The 18,785-nt window shown below is 36.6% G+C and overlaps 3 protein-coding genes across 3 annotated transcripts; 2 read left to right on the top strand and 1 right to left on the bottom strand.

Moving 5' to 3' along the window:
- Nucleotides 1-988: 988 nt before the first annotated feature.
- On the top strand, nt 989-1,933 carry GCK72_022864 (uncharacterized protein; the record flags this gene model as incomplete). Its single annotated transcript, XM_003102901.2, has 3 exons — nt 989-1,077; nt 1,121-1,222; nt 1,270-1,933. 3 exons carry the CDS (start codon nt 989-991, stop codon nt 1,931-1,933), a joined length of 855 nt encoding a protein of 284 aa, XP_003102949.2.
- On the bottom strand, nt 1,813-2,888 carry GCK72_022863 (uncharacterized protein; the record flags this gene model as incomplete). The annotated part of the gene is made up of 4 exons (XM_053735104.1): nt 1,813-1,923; nt 2,565-2,622; nt 2,668-2,768; nt 2,835-2,888. 4 exons carry the CDS (start codon nt 2,886-2,888, stop codon nt 1,813-1,815), a joined length of 324 nt encoding a protein of 107 aa, XP_053578670.1.
- A 6,080-nt stretch (nt 2,889-8,968) lies between these two features.
- GCK72_022862 (uncharacterized protein) lies at nt 8,969-10,084 on the top strand (the record flags this gene model as incomplete). Its single annotated transcript, XM_053735103.1, has 2 exons — nt 8,969-9,080; nt 9,921-10,084. 2 exons carry the CDS (start codon nt 8,969-8,971, stop codon nt 10,082-10,084), a joined length of 276 nt encoding a protein of 91 aa, XP_053578669.1.
- Between the last annotated feature and the right edge of the window lie 8,701 nt (nt 10,085-18,785).

The raw sequence follows: 18,785 nt of genomic DNA, 5'->3' as shown, positions 1-18,785 counted from the left end.
ACTCAAATGAGATCTATCAAAATTTCAGCGGAGTATATGGGGCTAATTTGAGTAAAATTGTGCTCACTGAATAATGATTTCCACAGTAATCGGGGACATATCTGACCATAATGTCATCAAATTTATAGATTTATAAACATCCATACTTATTCGTTCATACTGGGGAATGAGTTGAGTAGAGGAGAGCCGTAATCTTAGTTTTCCATGTTTTTCGAACGATATGGCAGGTTAAGCTAATCATTGTTAAGCATGAAGGGTAATACCTATTACAATTTTCAGCTGCGCGTAATTCAACTATTGGTGGAGCTAATTAAAAATTATCAACAGCAAAAATAAAGCCCCATTCAAGATCTTCATTTTTGTAGTTGACCTCTTTTTGAAAATCCCGCCCACTTTTGAGATAAGCAATTTGAAAGATAACCACCTCACTCTCACACTCTCGAAGCTGCGCTTTAAGAAAACTTTTTTCAAAAGCGCCTATCTCAAAGTAGTCGAAGATATAACAAAGTTATAAACTACAAAAATTATTTCAATTCAAGAACTTCCTTTTCGTAGTTGTCATCTTTTCGATAAATCCACCTATTTCAGAGATATGCGCCTTTAAAGTTAATGATTTCAAAAAGCTTCTCAATTTTTATTAAAACTTATACAATTCATCCATGCAAAGCGGAGCCTAAATAAAACAACACAGCCTGCATTCCATATACAGATTCAGTCTACCATTAGTTTAGTGATTTTTTGATATTCCATTATTTGAATACTCTTGATCACTCAATAACTACTGTTATGTGGCCCGCCGTATTACGATTTTTTTTCGAATTACACAGGATGTCAAACCGCAACGCAGCCGCATCGCACGGCTCCTGGGAAGATCGGCATCAATATTTTCATCACATCTCCCTGCAGTCTTCCTTCCCGACATTGATTTTCCCTTTTTCTATTTGATTTTTGTTTTTCAATAACATAAGGTTCAAAAGAGTCGAACGAAATGGTTAACCCAAAGAAGCAGAAAAGAGTGAGATTCTCTATCCCATCACCCGAATGCAGAGAGTTTGACTACGAAGGTTTATTCTATAGGTAACTTTTCAATCCAATTCCCACCCTATTCTTAAACTTACAGAGAAGTAAAGGAGAAATCTCTGCTTCAAAATCAGATAATTCAACTGAAAGCCAGGATTCTTCGATTGAGAGCGGGGGAGCCTGAACGAGGCGTTTTTGAAGAGTTAGTTCCGAATTTGAGGCATTTTATAAAATAATTCTTATTTTCAGTCCAATTGAAGAGTTCATAGCCGACAGCGAGGCTCTTTGCAAATGGGAAGCATCCAGAGAAGCGAAAGGAGAAATGGACTTTTTTGAAAAACGAATCACCAAACCATCTAATCTGTATTTGGCATATAACAAGGAGGAAAGTGATGACGAAGAGAGATGTGATGATGAAAAAAAGTCAGAAATTGGAGACATTGATTCGGATAAGGACAGTGAGCTCTCGGAACAATATTCGGAAGATGAAGGCTCTTTTGATGACGAGGACTCGGAAATTGGATATTCTGATTCTGGTGAGGATGAAAAATTGTCGGAACAGTATTCGGAAAGTGAAGATGAAAAGGGGATCAAGCATTCAGATTTCGAGGCTAGCTATCTGGATGAGGAAGTTAGTTACGAGACTGAGAAAAAAGATGATACTGATGAGAAAACCAACAATTCGTGTGACGGGCAAAAACAATTGCTTTTCAAAAATAAGGACGAAGAGGGAGAAGAAAGTTATGCACTGGAACAAGATATATCTTATGAAGAAATGGATAATGAGCAATACTACGTTGATGATGAAGAATCCGATGACGTAGACAATGCAGATTTTGTTGAAGTATCTGACGTGGAGGAGGAAATCGATGATGGGGATGTTAATGCGTATTTGAAGAATCTCTACAAATAAGATCTACAGAATAGTAAGACAGATAGTAAAGATGACTAAGGAGAAGATGCAAGCAATTAATGAAACTTTCATAATCTCGTCTTTTTCTCCAGTTCATTACGCTATTCTTGTAGCTTTTGTCATGTCTTATTTTTATTCTCTGTCTCTTCAAAAACTATTTTTACGCTATCACTTTTTTAATAACCGCACTTCGTCGAAATCTTTTTCGGATAATTTTAACTTCTTCTTTCTATTCCCCTTTTTCTTATGCTGATATTCCCATTCTCCAATTTATAATGTGATTCACTTTCCAATAATAATGTTCATTTTTGTAAACTGGATTGTGTCTCTTCTAACATTTTCCTACTCAGAAAATAGTAACTAATGCTTTCTGTGTTTATTTTGATATTTTTCGTCCTTCTTGAAAACTTGAAATCGACATTAATTAATGTTTCATTATTGCTTTATTAAACTTTTTTACGCATTGATTAGAAAGAAATGAATGAAAATCAAATCATATAAATAATTTTTAAAGGAATGTTTTGAAATATTCATAGAGATCCATACTCCTGACTGCTTCGAGAGAAATTGCGACGACTTTCCATCATCAAAAGGTATTGCCCTTGTTTCTAAGAACTCACATTCCGAAAACCTTTTTCAAAAATATGCACAGATGGTATATGTAGACTAGTATCATTACGGTAATCAACCTGAAAATGAATACTTACAAGTAATACACAGTTTTCTCCACTCACAGCACTATGAGAAGATTCAATTTTTGATCTCCGTTAAGCCTCTTGAATATTGGGGCCCGATTTTCCGATCTTTGCAATTGAGATTGAAGGAGTGGTTGATGCTGCAATTTTATTTTTACTTTACTTTCAATCCGTATCAATAATCCCAATCAATTCGTCTCACTTACTTCAGAGTTCATCACTGCCATTTCGATATCATCTTTATTACCATAAATTGCCATGTGGCTTGGAGTTGTAAATACACGAAAATTAGAAAAATTTATAACATGGAAAAAATGAAGATACGTAAAGAAAACAGAAAAAATGCGCAATGCGCACACGACGCATAAGTTGTGAGTCTCTGAGCATAATTAGCTCGAGAATTATCACCCAACAAATATTTTCATAGAAACAGACGTCTAGGGATTGTGTAAGCTAAAGTTGTGTTACACTTCTCTCAGGACCCAAGCTAAAGTACATGTGGGGAAGGTTTTTGGATTAAGAAATATAAGTGTTCGCCAAATAAGACAAGACTGGTCGAATAGCGTATCACTTGCTTCGTTCATCTCAATAAAGGATACTAAAAAAACCCCAATTTTTGACACGCCGTCTTCTGAAAAAGATCAAAGCATTGGGGATTTTACAGAATTTAGGCCTTGTATAATAAAAACTTTTTTTTAATTTCTAAAAGTTACTGCAAGGCATAAATTTTTGTTTTATTCAAGAACAAACTTCTCGCTAGTATGAATGTCTTTAGAAAATGTTCGTACAAATGGTCAACTACAAAAAAGAAATTCTACTTGTAGCCTGTAAAATTTGAACAAGATTTTACCTGTAAAACAGTCATTAAAACAATAGCACACTCTTATAATTGGACTATTCTTGGCTGAAATGATCAAACTTGATCAGAAGAAAAAAAACGATTTTTCCAGAAGAAACTTGGAAAACTTGATAGACTCAAGGCTAGTACTGCATTTCTCTCTAATTGGGGATAATAAAACATCAAATGGAGATCTTTCAAGTAGTTTGATAGATCAGTTACCCTGCTAACTTTTCTGAGTTTTTCGGTTTTTTACAGTTTTTGTAATAAACTTCTGAGAACCCCTAACTTGTTCTGACATTATTGCTGACGGCATGTCAAATGAAACACTCGCTACTCTGATAACTTCAAAGGGATTATTTATCACAGATGTTCGTTTTTTGGCGTAGTTGCCCGCCTTTTTCTCTCATAAATCTAGAGAGATAGAATCTCAATACCGATCAGGTTTTTTAGACTGTGTGCATCGTCAGTTTCATCTATTCTTCTCAGATTTTGTTTAATCTTTCTAGATATCTGTCGCAGAATGGATTATTTAATCAACTCAGAAGACATACAAGAAGAAATGGAAAATATTGTTGTCAATATTACAGATGATGGCAGAGTTATCAGTTCAATATTCAATGACTCCCCCCCATTCCCAATCAGGGAAGAAGTTAATTGGACGCTCACTAGTATAATTATAATAGTCGTTGGCGGTGCAACATTATTTTTTGGTACTTACCTAATCTATGAATTGTTTCGACGGAATTAATTTTTAAGTACCACAATTTTGAAAACTGTTTGTACGTTTCTATTTTATTCTTCAATAAAATTTTTTGACGGTTGACTACATAATGTAAAACAACTTCACAAAGAGAATAAAGAACAAAGCGCAGACAAATCGGAATAGCAAAACATATAAGTGGCGTTCTCAGAAAGAATTCATTGATTCTCTGGTTCACCGTTATAATTGGAAACAAAGCGATTACTAATTCTATGAATACGGTTACTTTATCATAATTGAAAGTTTCTAGAAAACCCCATCCTGTCATCCAAAAACACAAAAAAACAGATAAATGTCAGTATTCACAGGCTTCTTATATTCGGTCAGTTAGCAATAGTGTTTGATATTTTTGTTTTTGCGTGAGTAATTGGGTAGGATTTATGACAATAGTACATTACAAAAACATTTTGAAAGAAATGGAATGCTTTTGAGCAGTTTAACAGAATTCCAAATCAGTTCAGCTTGTCAAAATGAACCTCATCGGTTTTACATCATTTACAGTCATATTACGCATAATTTTTCCAGTGCATATTTCGAAGTAAATAAAGAAAACAAAAACGCCTTTTTCCAAAATTCCAACTACATATTTCTTCGAAACTGCATATGGTCACGTTCCAGCTACATATACCCAAAACTTTGCCTGAAACCAATTCACAGATCTGATCTTTGCTATACCCACCCATTTAGTGTGAATCAGCCCATCCCACACTAGCCACTGTATTTACTTCCTTGTTATTGTCTACCTGTTTTCATTTTCCAACTTGTTATAAACAATGTAATTGTACGATGGTTGAGCCACGAGACAATTCCAGAGGGAATTTTCAGACATTCGTAAAAACAAATAGACAGGGGTAAGAGAAGGGAGATCTTGTAGACCATGTTATGTTCCGTTTTTTTCTAATTGTCTGAAAACAGACGTTTTTAAGACAGGGTTACAAGAAACATCAGAGAGCGCATTTATTTCTACTGTGCATCGTGGCCCATTCACGTTAAACGCTTCCAGTTCAAAATTACAGATGGAGGTTTCTACCGTTGGCTCTCTAGCTCTTTATGATGTTAATTTACCGATTAATGTTGCACCAACTCAACCAGGTTATATTATATTTAAAACCATTATGCTTCTCCTTCTATATTTTCAGACCAACTTCCAAATTGTCATGCCAACAATAAATGCACTTTATTTCGGAACTTGAAAAACACTCTTCTCTGTTTTCTTATTACTCTTGCGATTTTCATTATTTTCGTTGTCGTCACGATCAGGGACCTGTGAAAAAGTGGATGAACATCTTGTAATGTTTTGAAATCACGATTAACTAAACTTTGATGGCTATCATATTCATAGATATGAATTCAAATTCATTTAAAATTAGAATAAACTCTATGTATTGTGCTAAATGGACTGTCTTGGCGAAGGAATATAAAGACACACCTGAAGTTCTATATCTATCAAGATCTTAAAATCAGAATGAAACAGAAAATCATTTTGCCTTCACAATGATTTTTCACCCGCTGTGCCAGCGCTTTTATACTTGATCACCATCTGCTATGAATCGAAAATTTAACATCTGCTTCATTCTTTCGCTGTTGCATTTTGCCGTTTGACCATCTGCCACTCCCAGCGACCATCTGGCCCGTTTCATTCAAATTGATGATTGAATGTTTGAAATTAATGATTTCAGTACAGAAGATGTAATAACGAAATTCAACTCAAAAAAAAAAAACTGTGTACAGAAAAAAATTTTGCAAATAACATTCAAAGGACCTCGATATTTTCAAAGGACCCCTGTACTTTGAAGGGACCTCGATATTTTCAAAGGACCTCGATATTTTCAAAGGACCTCGTTATTTTCAAAGGACCTCGATAATTTCAAAGGACCTCGATAATTTCAAAGAACCTCGATCGGACGGTAGAGCCAAAAATCCTACTTGAGATGGGTTAGACGAGTCGCACATTGGAATCTCCACAAGATCACTACTTATCAATTCTGATTAGGCATTATTTGATTTTCAGAGCGCGTGAACACTGTAAAATAAAATATGAAAGGAACTTTATGTTTCACTAGGTTACACAAACGAACTCACCTACATATGCAGTTATAGTGTCCAAAAGAGTTATAGAACCTTTGATCATCCAAAACTGGTAGTTGGCGTCATGCAGGTCCGCAAAATAGGAGATTCTATCAAAAAACAGCATTGCCTGAAATCAAGAGTTGCCCTTTTTTCCTAGTGTAACAGACAAGCTCACTCTCAAATTGCGCGATTGCTGAAGATTAATTTCCGGCGAAATGAAATCAATCGATTGGTGACCAATACAAAACCCGTAAAATGACTTCATGTTTCTCTTTTCTACTGCTGCTAACGAAAGTATGCTGAAATAAAGTACATTTCAAATGTTAGATATGGCAAGACAACTTTCATCAAGAAAGCTATACAAGTATTATTGTATGATTGAGAGTTCTGTTGTGAACTCTAATCATTTTTTAATCTGAAATGGGATCAACTGGAATTTTGGATAGAATCCTTGTGTAACCAATTGTATATCTGAAGAACTGAAAGCACTCAAGTAGTTATCGCGCCACGCTGAAGAGTTGGTAGGCTTATTTCTTGACAGTTACTTGCAGGAAAATGTCTGACGCTGACAATCGAATGAAAATTAGTTCACATGAAAGGAAAAATAAAGTTTCTGAAAAAAAGCTACAATTTTATCTTAATCAGAATCAGAATTCGACTGATGTACCACATTAAATGTTGAATGAGAAAAGTACCAAATGAATATAAGGACACAAGCAAAACAGAAGGCGGAGACAGGAGAGGGTCCCTATACTGAGCATTGGATAACTTTTTGAAAAATCGTTTTTTAGATAGTTCAACGGTGTCAACGAAAGTGAAACTACACTTAATTCGCCTAAATCCTAACGACCTGTCCTGAATCTATGTTTCCTTAATGGCTCACGTTTTCGTTGAAACCTCTTCTATTTTGTTATAATTGAAAATAAGAGAGGAGGTCAATACACTCTCTTTTTTTGGTCTTCCTGACATATCCCTTCTACCCTAATGAATTTTCAAAACATTAATATTTACTTTCTTTTGTACATTTTCGAGAAAATTAATTTTTTAAAACTTACCTCAAACTAGAATTCAATAAAAATGAAAAATCTCCTAAAGGGGAAAAAAGGGTTAGAGTACCATTCAGTAGCTACTCAAGGGGGGGGGGGAATACATTCGAATATAATACTTTGATAAGGTTTGTGTGTTTCTTTCTTTAAGGGCTGCATTCTTTAGTTTCTCTCCGCCTATTTTTTATGCACACATCCCTCTCATTATGGATATGAATAGACTCTCTCTCTCCTCTCAAATTGCATGCACCAAACAGAAACAGAAGGTTGACGGGTCTTCAGCCTCTCTTGGCTGTTGATACTTTTCTATTTCTGTTGCCCGAGTTTTGAGGCAGGTGCGTCTCATGCGGTGTTACAACGGAGAAAGGTGACAAATGTGCAGCTTTGAGATACTGGAGAAGGTTCTTTTGTCAAATTTCAGCCGTTTGCCTCAGTGGGAAGTATATCAAGTAATTTTGGCACTTATGTTTTTGGCTAAAAAATAGATTGGAATATTATTACTTGAATAAACCATTTGATAAGAAAAATATGTGAACTCACGCTGTTAGTTCAATTTGAGCCTGAAACGGACTATGTTCTTAAAATGGTTGAAGTGAGGGAGAATAGGAATTTTTATAATGATGGAAAACAATTAGAGATAAAGTTTTAATAGAAAAAATGCACCAAAATGGAGAGGTGTTTCTATAAAGAAACGGCTCGAAAAAATTTTTCATCTATTCATAACTCTCGCGCTCCAGATTTAAAAAAAATGAAGTTTTTTGAACACTTGAGAAGATAGCTAGATTTTTTACACGGAAAGTATCAATGGAAATGTTCTTGATGAACCTGAATTGACTGAAACATTGAGAACAATTTTACATTTTTAGAGAATCATTTTTCAAATTGTTTCTAATTCTTTTGAAACAAATTTGTTTAAGAAATTGGTGATGTATAAATTACAAAAAAGATAGATAAGAAGAACCGATACGAAATATACAAAGCAAAAAGAAGAAAAGAGAGTCAGATGCCATCTAACAAATGCACATTTTCTCTCACCGTTGCAAATTATCAAGGAGAAGATATTTTGTTGTTTTCTGCCCGTTGGTTGTCCGATTATTCTTTTTATGAATTGAAGGTTTTCGTGCGTTCGTTCCATTGTCTTCTTATCTTTGTTCCCAATTTTTTTCTGTTCATGTAATAACAATGATAATTGGTCAACAATATAAAGATGAAAACCAGAAACAGAAGGTGAACGGGTTTCCAGCCTCTTTTGGCTGTTGATACCTTTCTATTCCTACAGCCCGAGTGTCCGTCACTATTGAGACAACTGCTCTTTCCGCGATGTCAACAGATAGAGAGGCTGCACATCTGGAACTCTCTCCGCATCCCTAAAAAAATTGCAAACAATAATATTCCACGACTCTTCACGGTTTCCCTTTAACCCCATCTTTTTTAACACACTTTTACTACCTTGTTTTTTTTGAATTGTCAAGACGCACCGTACCTGTGACGAGGAGGTTAGGCCGGCCGGTTTTTTAGAGTCCTCAATCCCTAAGCAGATGCACCAGTGTGTATGTTTGGTTATGTTAGAGAGAGAACACGTTGTACCAGAATTCATCTTTATTAGAGAGCTTTGACAGATGAATGATTAGAATTGGCGATCGGCTTGGCTGGCTTGTCCGAGAACCTTCTCTTCTCTCTGCCCGTGCTCGTATTTGTGGTGTCGTTGATATGATGTTGAGTGTCCGGACGACGAGTTGGTGATGTGGGAGAAAAGGTTTCGACCATCCATTGAGTGCGTTTTTTGAGAACGACTGAAGATATTTGCGCCACGGAGGAGTTGGATTCCACGGCTCGCTCTTGCATCTTTTCGAGAACTAAGGCGGTAGTTTGAATAGGAGTTTCCCGCACTCTTGAGAGATTATACAAGACTATAGGTCTGCTCGTGGATTTGGTATAGAAATTTGGCTTTGAAGTCATGTGTAGTTGTGACTATCGGTAGGATGGTCGTGACAGTACCCAAATCTAAACAAACTAGAAAACATATCGAAAAGTCATCAACTACAAAAATTGAGGATTGAAAAATCATTTCGAGATTTACTCAAAATTTCGATCGGTGATTTGCAAATCGATGAACAACAACGGTTGCTTTGAGTTTGTTTTTTGGAAAAATGAAAAGTTCAGTATTTTCAGGAATGGAATGAAACACTGTTTCCTTTTTCCAAACTCTTGCTTCACATCATTTATTCAAAAGAACTCACTGATTAATAAATTATTACTTTATTATTCAAAAAAAGACATTAAAGATTTTGAAAAATTCAAATACCGTAAAACCTCTAATAGAGTTGCCCCTAGTAGCAAGAGTTTGGTGAACAATATCTCAACTACCTTGAGAGCTATCAAATTTTTTCCAACTGAAGATCTATTTTATAAGTACTCAGCTATATTTTGTCAGTTGACAACTTTTTGATATCTCCTTTGATAAAAAAGATATACCGCGCTAAACAGACTTTTTTGGGGGCAACTCTATTAGAGGTTTTACGGTAATGTTTGAAAAAGAAAAATTAAATTATGATCTCCACAACCCTTTATTGAGGTTTGCCCCGCTTCGCCGTTGGTCCGGTCACTGCGGCCGAAGAAGCCATTGGTGGAGCCGTTGCTGCAGCCGGTGGAGCTGTGGATGGTCCATCTGAAATACAAAATATCATTTTTCAGATCACCGAATACTACATGCGTGCTCTGAAATTCTACTATCTCTAACTCGCGTAGTCTTTTCATAGGTTTTTGAAATCAATGAACTCTCTCCAGGCAGACTGAATCCCAATCTACCGTGAAATCTGTATTATAACGGAATGGCGTTATATTTTTTCCAATGCCTTCCAGAGAAATTTTGTAGGTTTAGAAACTGATTAAAGTTAAACGGAAAAACTGTTTTGGACATAAAAACACCAAGATAATCAAATTGATGAATTCTAAGTATAGCCGGGATGTCGTTATGATACAGTTTTTACGGCTACCAATGTTTCTAGGTTTCAATACTCACTTTTTTCATTTAGATCTTCCTCTTCTTCCACCATCTTGGCCACCATGGTCGGCAGGTGGAGATATGACTCCTGCTGGCTGGGGGCTCTTGCTCCTTCTTCCTCGGCGGCTCTCTTTTTTTCTAAACACTTAACTTTATCAAGTGCATGAATTTCTTTAAAACTCACCATTCTCCAACAATCTTTTTAATTGACCATCTATTTGCTGGAGTGCTGTCGGGCGCGCGGCAGCCAAACTGGGTTGGCTCGGCTCCGGGTCATATCTAAAATAATAATTCGGTTTTAAACTTCTAATTTTCAAGATTCAAGTTTACATTTCTTTTTCTCCTTGATTCCTTCCTCAGTGGCTTTCTTGAACTCCGCCGCCTCTCCCTCTTTTTTCCTCCATCGCTTTTTTCAATTTCATCGCAATCTTCTGGTCTTTGTTCATTGCTGAAATGAGGAAGCTATAACCACAACTTAGGATTTCAAAATTTGATTATTCACATGTCTGATAAACAGATTTGGCTATTTTCATATAATTATACACCGAAAATTCATTTACCTTCCACGTATAATTATACACCGACAATTCATTTACCTTCCACGTGTTCACTATTCTCCCTCTATTTCATTTCAAGTTCCCCCCCCCCCCCTATTGACCTTGCCACGTACTCTCACGTACGTATTTTAAATAAATAAATAAATAAATAAATAAAAAATTCCGTTATTTACGTCTAACACATGCCTAAATACAAGTATCTGATGCAATATTCGAGTTGCAGATGGTTTTGCCTCAATATTTGTGAAGACGTGGTAAAATTTGAAAATGAACCTAATAAAATACTTATCGTTGAAACCTCAGACCAGTTGGGACCTCCACAATTGATCCATCTACCGGAGAGGACAAACTAAAAATTGTTTCAATGTAAATTTCTGAGAAAATTAAATTAGAAATCTTACCTCAAATTAGAATTCAAAAAAAAATAACTTCCTTAAGGGAAAAAATAAGGGTTAGAGCAGCATACAGTAGCTGCTCAAGGGGGGGGGGGGGGTAATACATAAGGATATAATATTTGAATGAGGCAGTGTGTTCCTTTTGCTGAGGGTTGTTATTAGAGCGCACTTACTGCGCTTTCGTTTTTCTCCGCCTCCTTTTTGCGCAAACATCTCTCTAATTATGGGCGGTGAACAGACTCTCTCCCATATAATTGTGTATAGCGAACAGAAACAGAAGGTGAACAGCTCACCAACCTCTTTTGGCTGTTGATACCTTTCTATTCCTATTGCCCGAGTGTCCGTCACTATTGTGGCACGTGCGTTTCGCGCGGTTTTCAAAGGGAGAGAGCTTGCACATGTAGAACCCTCTTTGTTTCCAAGTGTAGTAGCTTTTTTGTCAAATGTCAACCGTTTGCCTCAGCGGGAAATATATCAAGTAATTTTGGCACTCACGTTTTACCCTTAAAAATATTGGAATGTTAACTAATTGGATGAACCATTTGATGAGAAAATTATGTGAAACCATTTGCTAAATTCAATTTTAGCCTAAAATGGACTATATTTCTAAAGTGATTGAAGTGAGGGAGAATTGGATTTTTTCAAATGATGCAAAACAATTAGAGATAACGTGTTAATAGAAAAAATGCTCCAAAATGCGTAGGTGTTTTTCTGAAGAGAAGCCTCGAAAAGACCTTATGTCTATTCACCAGCCTGGCTGCCGCGCCTTCGGTGCTTCATCCGGCTGGCCTCTTCTTATTTTCCCGTTCACGCTCTTGCAGAAGTGTTCACGTGGCCGAGTGGTAAACGCTCGGTCTATGCTCCAGGGGGTACAATGCTCAAGGGGACAAAGGGGACATTTACTCTTGGGGGTACATAGTTGATGCTCAAAGGGACAAAGTCTCAGAGGGACACATGCTCAAAGGGACACTAAGTTGTTGGATTTGAGGGGGCCCCAAGTTATACTCAAGGGGACAATGAAAAATTCTCAAGGGGACAACAGTTTATACTCAAGGGGACAACAGTTTATACTCAAGGGGACAACAGTTTATACTCAATGGGACAACAGTTTATACTCAATGGGACAACAGTTTATACTCAAGGGGACAACAGTTTGTAGTCAAATAGATAATGAGAATGCTGGAAGAGAGAGAAAAGAACTTACTAGAATAGTTATTATTTATCGATGAGGAAACACTAGCATCTCTTTTCAATCATTGAGAGATGTCTCATTACGTCTATTGTTTTACATGAGAGTGGAGAATGAGATGACTTTAGTGTCACAATTATTTGTCGAAATAATCGATTTCGAACTATTCATTGGTGTTTTTACGTTTTTCTTTTCAAATTATTATCTAATAACAATTCATTATGAGATTTTGCTGATTTGTTGAACAATACGATATGTGTGCTGCGGAAGTATCGAAATGAAGCAATGGAGTAAACTGTCTGACGTTTTTCTAACTTTTAGTTTATTTGAGTGAATACTCAATTCAACTGAAAACATGCAGAAATTATAACTGTCCTCGTCTATCATAAAGACTTTAAACGTACTGGCACACAAGCATTACATTTTTCTACCAAACTCTATTGAATACAAATGCTGAAAACTCCCGAAAGTGACTATCACACAATCGAGAGTTTTTGGGTTGGTAAGGAAAAACAAAACGTTTCCTGAAGCGATCTGTAAAATTATGAGAAGCAATAAAGATTATTATAGAAATATGAGATTAACAATAGATTTAAAATTTACTAGATAGTTTATTTAGAATTACATAAACCGACAGTTCTGGACAAAAACTATTGCCCGAAAAAATTAAACCAAATCTAAGAGACCGATTGAATCAGTGGTGAGTTGGAGCAGCGATGACCTTGACTGCGTTTCTCTCAGACGAGCGATTTCAGCCTTTCTGTTCTTTCTGATTCCACTTGAAAAGGAAGTACATTCCATCGTAGCTAGCGAGTGCGGCACGGCAGATGTTGGCTCTTCCGAATTGCTCATGAAGGTCAACGAGACTCTCTGGGTGTGGATTGCCAGATTCCACGGACAGCATCAGCCATCTTGTATGAGCCAAGGCTGAAAAATGAGAAATTTTCAATATTAACCAGCCAAAGCTAAAGAAAGAGACCAGCAACAACTCGTTTCTGATTGAAACGACGACTTTTACTTTTTTTAGTATCGGAGGTCGTCACAATTCTTACCTGCTAAGAGTTCCCGATCCGCCGGTTCGTCTTGAGTTCCGTATTTGACAACATCCCTTAGTAGATCGACTCTCCTCCAGTTCCATTTCCACGAGTGAAATCTTCTCCTTGATTCATCGAACGATTTCTGCGAGGATCTGGAACGAAACAAATAAAAAACTAGACAACGGGAATATTAGCATTTCTCACCGAGCCGCATGGAGATGTCGAAGAAGTTGCACGCATTCGGAGGAGCGAGGAGTAATCGCTGAAAAGAATTCGTGTTCAAAAAATGAATAAGAGATTTTTGAATTGAGAGAAAACGAGATGAGAGCGGCAAAAATCTTCAAAAAATGAGAGAAACAGGCCAAAAGATCAACAAAAATAGGCCGGATATATCAAAGAATAGGCAAAAAAACAAAAAATTTTAGGATTCTAGCGGAAAAGCAACAGAAATACCTTAAAAACAATAAAATTCACAAGAACAATTCCGAAAATCTCTTTAGAAATGAATATTATTACACTATATTACAGAAAAACTCGGAAAAGTACGAAAAAACTGGAAAAATTCTTAAAATTCGAAAAAAAATTCGTTCGAGAATGTTCGAAAGAACACCGCCTCGTTCCCATGGCCGAACGTTTCACGAATTCTCGGCCACTTGTAGATTTACGGGGGCGTGTACTCTTGGAGAACAAGTAGAAAAACAATAAATATTTATCGAATAGTTTGCCTAATTCGGGGTATTTTATCATCGGTTGTTCTGCTACTTTGAGTGAAAATTCAAATTAAATTTATTATTTCGATTCACCCATAAACGAAAAAACTCAAATGATAAATTAAACTGGCTATTACTACGGAAAGTAATAATTAAAGAAAAGGAAAACAAAAAATCTGAAAAAAAAACAAAAAAGAACAATTGAAAATAACAAGAGAATTGAGCAACATTCAATAAACATTAAGTATGAGTCTTCTTCAAGGAATTCGCTCTTGTATTGTACTTGGTTTGGCTGGATTTTTGTACGCGATTGCTGCGATGATGGTCGTCCGAAGATTTTCTGAACAGTCAGGTTTTATTAAAGATTGAAAAAAAAACACCACTGTACCGAGAAAGTCGAGTATGCTTGGTTTTAGGAGATTTTGGGCTGTCCAAAGAGGAATCTATCTCAAATTTTTCGTCGCTTTTCAGAGCTCCTACGTTTGTTGCTTTGTTGGATTGATTTATTTTTCTCGGGACTTTCATATTTTTTATGAATTTATTGAGCCTTCTGAATGTCGCACAGTCGTCTGAATCAGAGCTGGATTCTGACTCCGTATGATTGGCCTGAAGAGAGTTCGACGGATTACTCTGTTTCTCCGTTTCATCACAAGCTGAATCTATCATCGCATCATCCGAATCGACTATTTCAGTAGGAGTAGCTGAATCTATCATCGTATCATCCGAATCGACTATTTCAGTAGGTGTTCGAATCGTCGTTTCTGTCATGTCGATATTAGAAGAGATGACTGAGTTTTCTCCATCAAAACTCGTTTCATTTTGTTCCGATGTTTTACCACGAGCAAATCTGAGAAAAAGTTGTTCCAATACTTCAGGGATTATAAGTTTTTTCTTTACCGATAAAAGAATTTATATCATCAACCGACCATTTCTCTGATTGATCTAACGTGCTCTTATAATCCTGAATATTTATTCTAGTAGGCAAGGATTTTACATAGATTGACATCATATCCTTGTCGACATAAACGAATTCAAAATCTTTTCCTGAAAAAATGATTACAACAACTGTAATTTTTGATTACTCACCTTTCGAATTGAAATATGAATCTCTTGTTGTTGTTTGCAGCTGAGCTAACACTTCTGGGACAGTTACCGGAACCAATCCTCTGTTCTTCTTCACACAATCCGGCACCGTTCTAGCCAAATTGCGCACCTGAATTATTTTATTTTCTATTTCCTGTTTCATTAGCAATCTTTCATACCTGTTTTTCACTCAATTCGGGATGAACCTTTTTGAGATTCTCGAAAACTGACTTAATCGTCTGACCGGCCAACGCCTCTCGAACCTTCTTACTCAAACAATCTGAAAAATTTCGAGTCTACGTGTTTTTAATAGCAGAAAATCCACCTGAAATTCGATTATTCTTCATATTCATAAGATCGTCGTAGAAATGTCGAGCACTCGTTGATACGTAAACAACATGTAGCGTTTTGTCGTTCGGTTTTTGAAGAGTCTGTAAATTTTCGTGTGTCTTTAATTAACTTTCAAACTCACAAATTTCTTGAACGAGGAACAGAGAGGAGAGCAGAAACTGGTCACTTCGAATTTCTCTCCTGCCAAGGAAACCGTACGTTTTCTTGGTTTAACAACCGGTTTTCCTAAATTAAATTTTTAATTTTTTTAAATTGAAATAATAACAAACTCACCTTTCTCCTTGCGTGACCATTTCAAACCATCATTGAATATTCCATCGGACACATCAAACGAAGCAAATTTGGAGCCGGGTTTCTCAAACTTGGGAAGAACGAATTTGGAGACATCCGTTATAGTTCTTGCACTGCAAAATATTACTGAAATCCGTTGAATTCTAGTAAGAAACATACCCCAATCTGACAACTGTTTCCATCTCTTTTTTACGAAAATTCCCAAAATGCGGACCGCTCCTCCAAATGCCATCTATTTCCAATACTGAAATACAATCTTAAGAACCAGTCGGTTTACGTCGCCTGACGGCGACTAAACCTCCTTCCCTACACCACCCTTCTCAGTTTTACAGCGCCTGCGGCGCTTCTTAGCTGAGCAGTCCGTTCCGACAATGCACAATTATAAAATCTCTCCTTTTCAGACTCAAATTCTACAAACTTTCTCAATGACTTTTTCTATCCTGATAGAATATGGAATATAGAATGATCTGTTTTTGAATTTTCGAATTTGAACTTTCTTCCTATGTTTTCCTTATTTCAAAACAATCTTACGTGAACTTGATAACTTTTCTCTCTTCCCTCCCCGAAAGGCGAGAGATCATATCGATATGAGATTTTATTTTTTGTCTGATCGGCGGCGATGCCGCCTCACCTTTTCGGAAAATGGCAGACTAAGACCATTTGTTTTTACCAAAGTTCAAGAACTTGAAGACTTTTCTATTCACATCTTCAAAAAATGGATTCAAAGTATTCTTCCTGAAGTTTTTGACTGATCGGCGGCGATGCCGCCTCCCTTCTCGTAATATGGCAGACTAAGACGGTGTTTTAACAAACTCTCATCCTAGAATTCATTTTTTTAGGTAGCCGAGCAACGACAAAGTTGCTTATTCACAAACCACCACTACTTGAGTAGCATTCTTCCATTTATTTCAACATCTTGTTGGTAATTTCGCTAGTTGAGCAGTCCGTTCCGGCAGAGCACTAATGTAAAATCTCTCAATGACTTTTTCTATCCTGATGGAATATGGAATTTAGAATGAGCGGTTTTTGAACCTCCCTAAAAGCGAGTAATAATTCAGATATCACTTTTTTACTGATCGGCGGCGATGCCGCCTCCCTCCTCCCTCCTCGTATGGTGAAATAAAACTATAAGTTTTAACATACCCATAGGGTCGCTGAAAACGTCATCGATCAGGCGCGATTCAATGGTAGACCCGAACCTAATGATAAGCAACAGAGAAAAAAGGGTTTCCCGGTTTCTTTCTCTTTTACTTCTATATTGTATGAAAATTTTCTTATTTTGTATGTAGTTTTTGTTAACTCTGAGCAGTCCGTTCCGTAACTTAATCCCTGCTTTTCTAATAGGAACTCACAGTTCTTCTCAGTGATTTTTTATCCTAAATTCACAGGAACTATTTTAAAGGTCTCTTCCAGAAAAAAAATTTGATAACTTTGCTTTTTTTCTTCTTCGAACGTGAAGAGGTCATTGAAATATCAATTTTGATTTTTGATTGGTCGGCGGCGATCTCGCCTCTTTCTTCTAAATACGGCACACTAAGATCTTTTATAAAAAGAGCAACTTCGAAACTATCTGGGTTTATAGAGATTTCTCAAGGCACACGGAAAGTCAATTCCCTTGTTAGAAATTCGGATTTCCTATTCCCTTCTTTAAAAAATGCACTTACAGTCTTTTGAGTTTTTTATATGAAGCTGCGGGCAAAAGCCTTATTGTAAACTGCCATTCTGCCACGGTTTCTGTGAGATTCTAGTTTTTTGAACGCCGTCAAAGTTGCAACTCAATCACTCATTATGATAGAATCGTAGCGGTGTGAACAGTGTCAAAAGATTGGTGAAGATTACTTAACCATTTTGATCTATGAAATCTCGACTATACCGAAGTTATTTACAACTTTCACATACTGGCTGTCTATGTTCTTATCAAAACAAAAAACCCAAAAAACATTTCCTACCTGGCGGGAACGAACTCACCACCCCCAACCGTGAGAGCCATCTGCGTTGCCCACTACACCAAACACGCGCGGCCGGGACGCTCTCGAGAATGCAGTCAAGAAACACCGAGTCAGTAGTGTTAGGTTGATATCTTGAGCTTTCTACCACCCTGTCGGGACACACCGTTTGTCAGCGCTTTTTACTGTAGAAATCGAAATCGTCTCCAGAAGACGTTAAATTTGAAATTTTTGAAAAAATAAAAGTTCGGGCATCAACTAAGACACATTTCCAATCTATCTATCCAGGTTTCATAAAAATCGGCCCAGTACAGAGGGAGTTATGGCTGGCGACAAACAAATACACAAACGGATCTGTTGAATATTATTAGTAAAGATTTTTACACTCATTTCTATGCCACAAACCTTCGGAAAATTCCATTTTTTGGAGTTCACTACTTTTTTCTTTCATTTCTCCATCATCTGAGCTTTCGGAACCGGAGGATTCCAGTCTAGATTTTTTATAAGGATTGTATTCATCCTCCGAATCTTCTAAGGAGCTGGACGAGTATTCCTCCTTCATTAGCTTTCTGTAACTTTTAGAATAATCTAGATGGAAACCGACTGAAAAAAAACAAAAAAAAACAGAACAACCGATGATAAAATACCCCGAATTAGGCAAACTATTCGATAAATATTTATTGTTTTTCTACTTGTTCTCCAAGAGTACACGCCCCCGTAAATCTACAAGTGGCCGAGAATTCGTGAAACGTTCGGCCATGGGAACGAGGCGGTGTTCTTTCGAACATTCTCGAACGAATTTTTTTTCGAATTTTAAGAATTTTTCCAGTTTTTTCGTACTTTTCCGAGTTTTTCTGTAATATAGTGTAATAATATT

Source organism: Caenorhabditis remanei, chromosome X (genome assembly GCF_010183535.1).
Source record: "Caenorhabditis remanei strain PX506 chromosome X, whole genome shotgun sequence".
In the NCBI taxonomy this organism is placed as follows: domain Eukaryota; kingdom Metazoa; phylum Nematoda; class Chromadorea; order Rhabditida; family Rhabditidae; genus Caenorhabditis; species Caenorhabditis remanei.
Note: the sequence above shows the minus strand (reverse complement) of the source record. Positions and strands in the feature narration are given on the sequence as shown.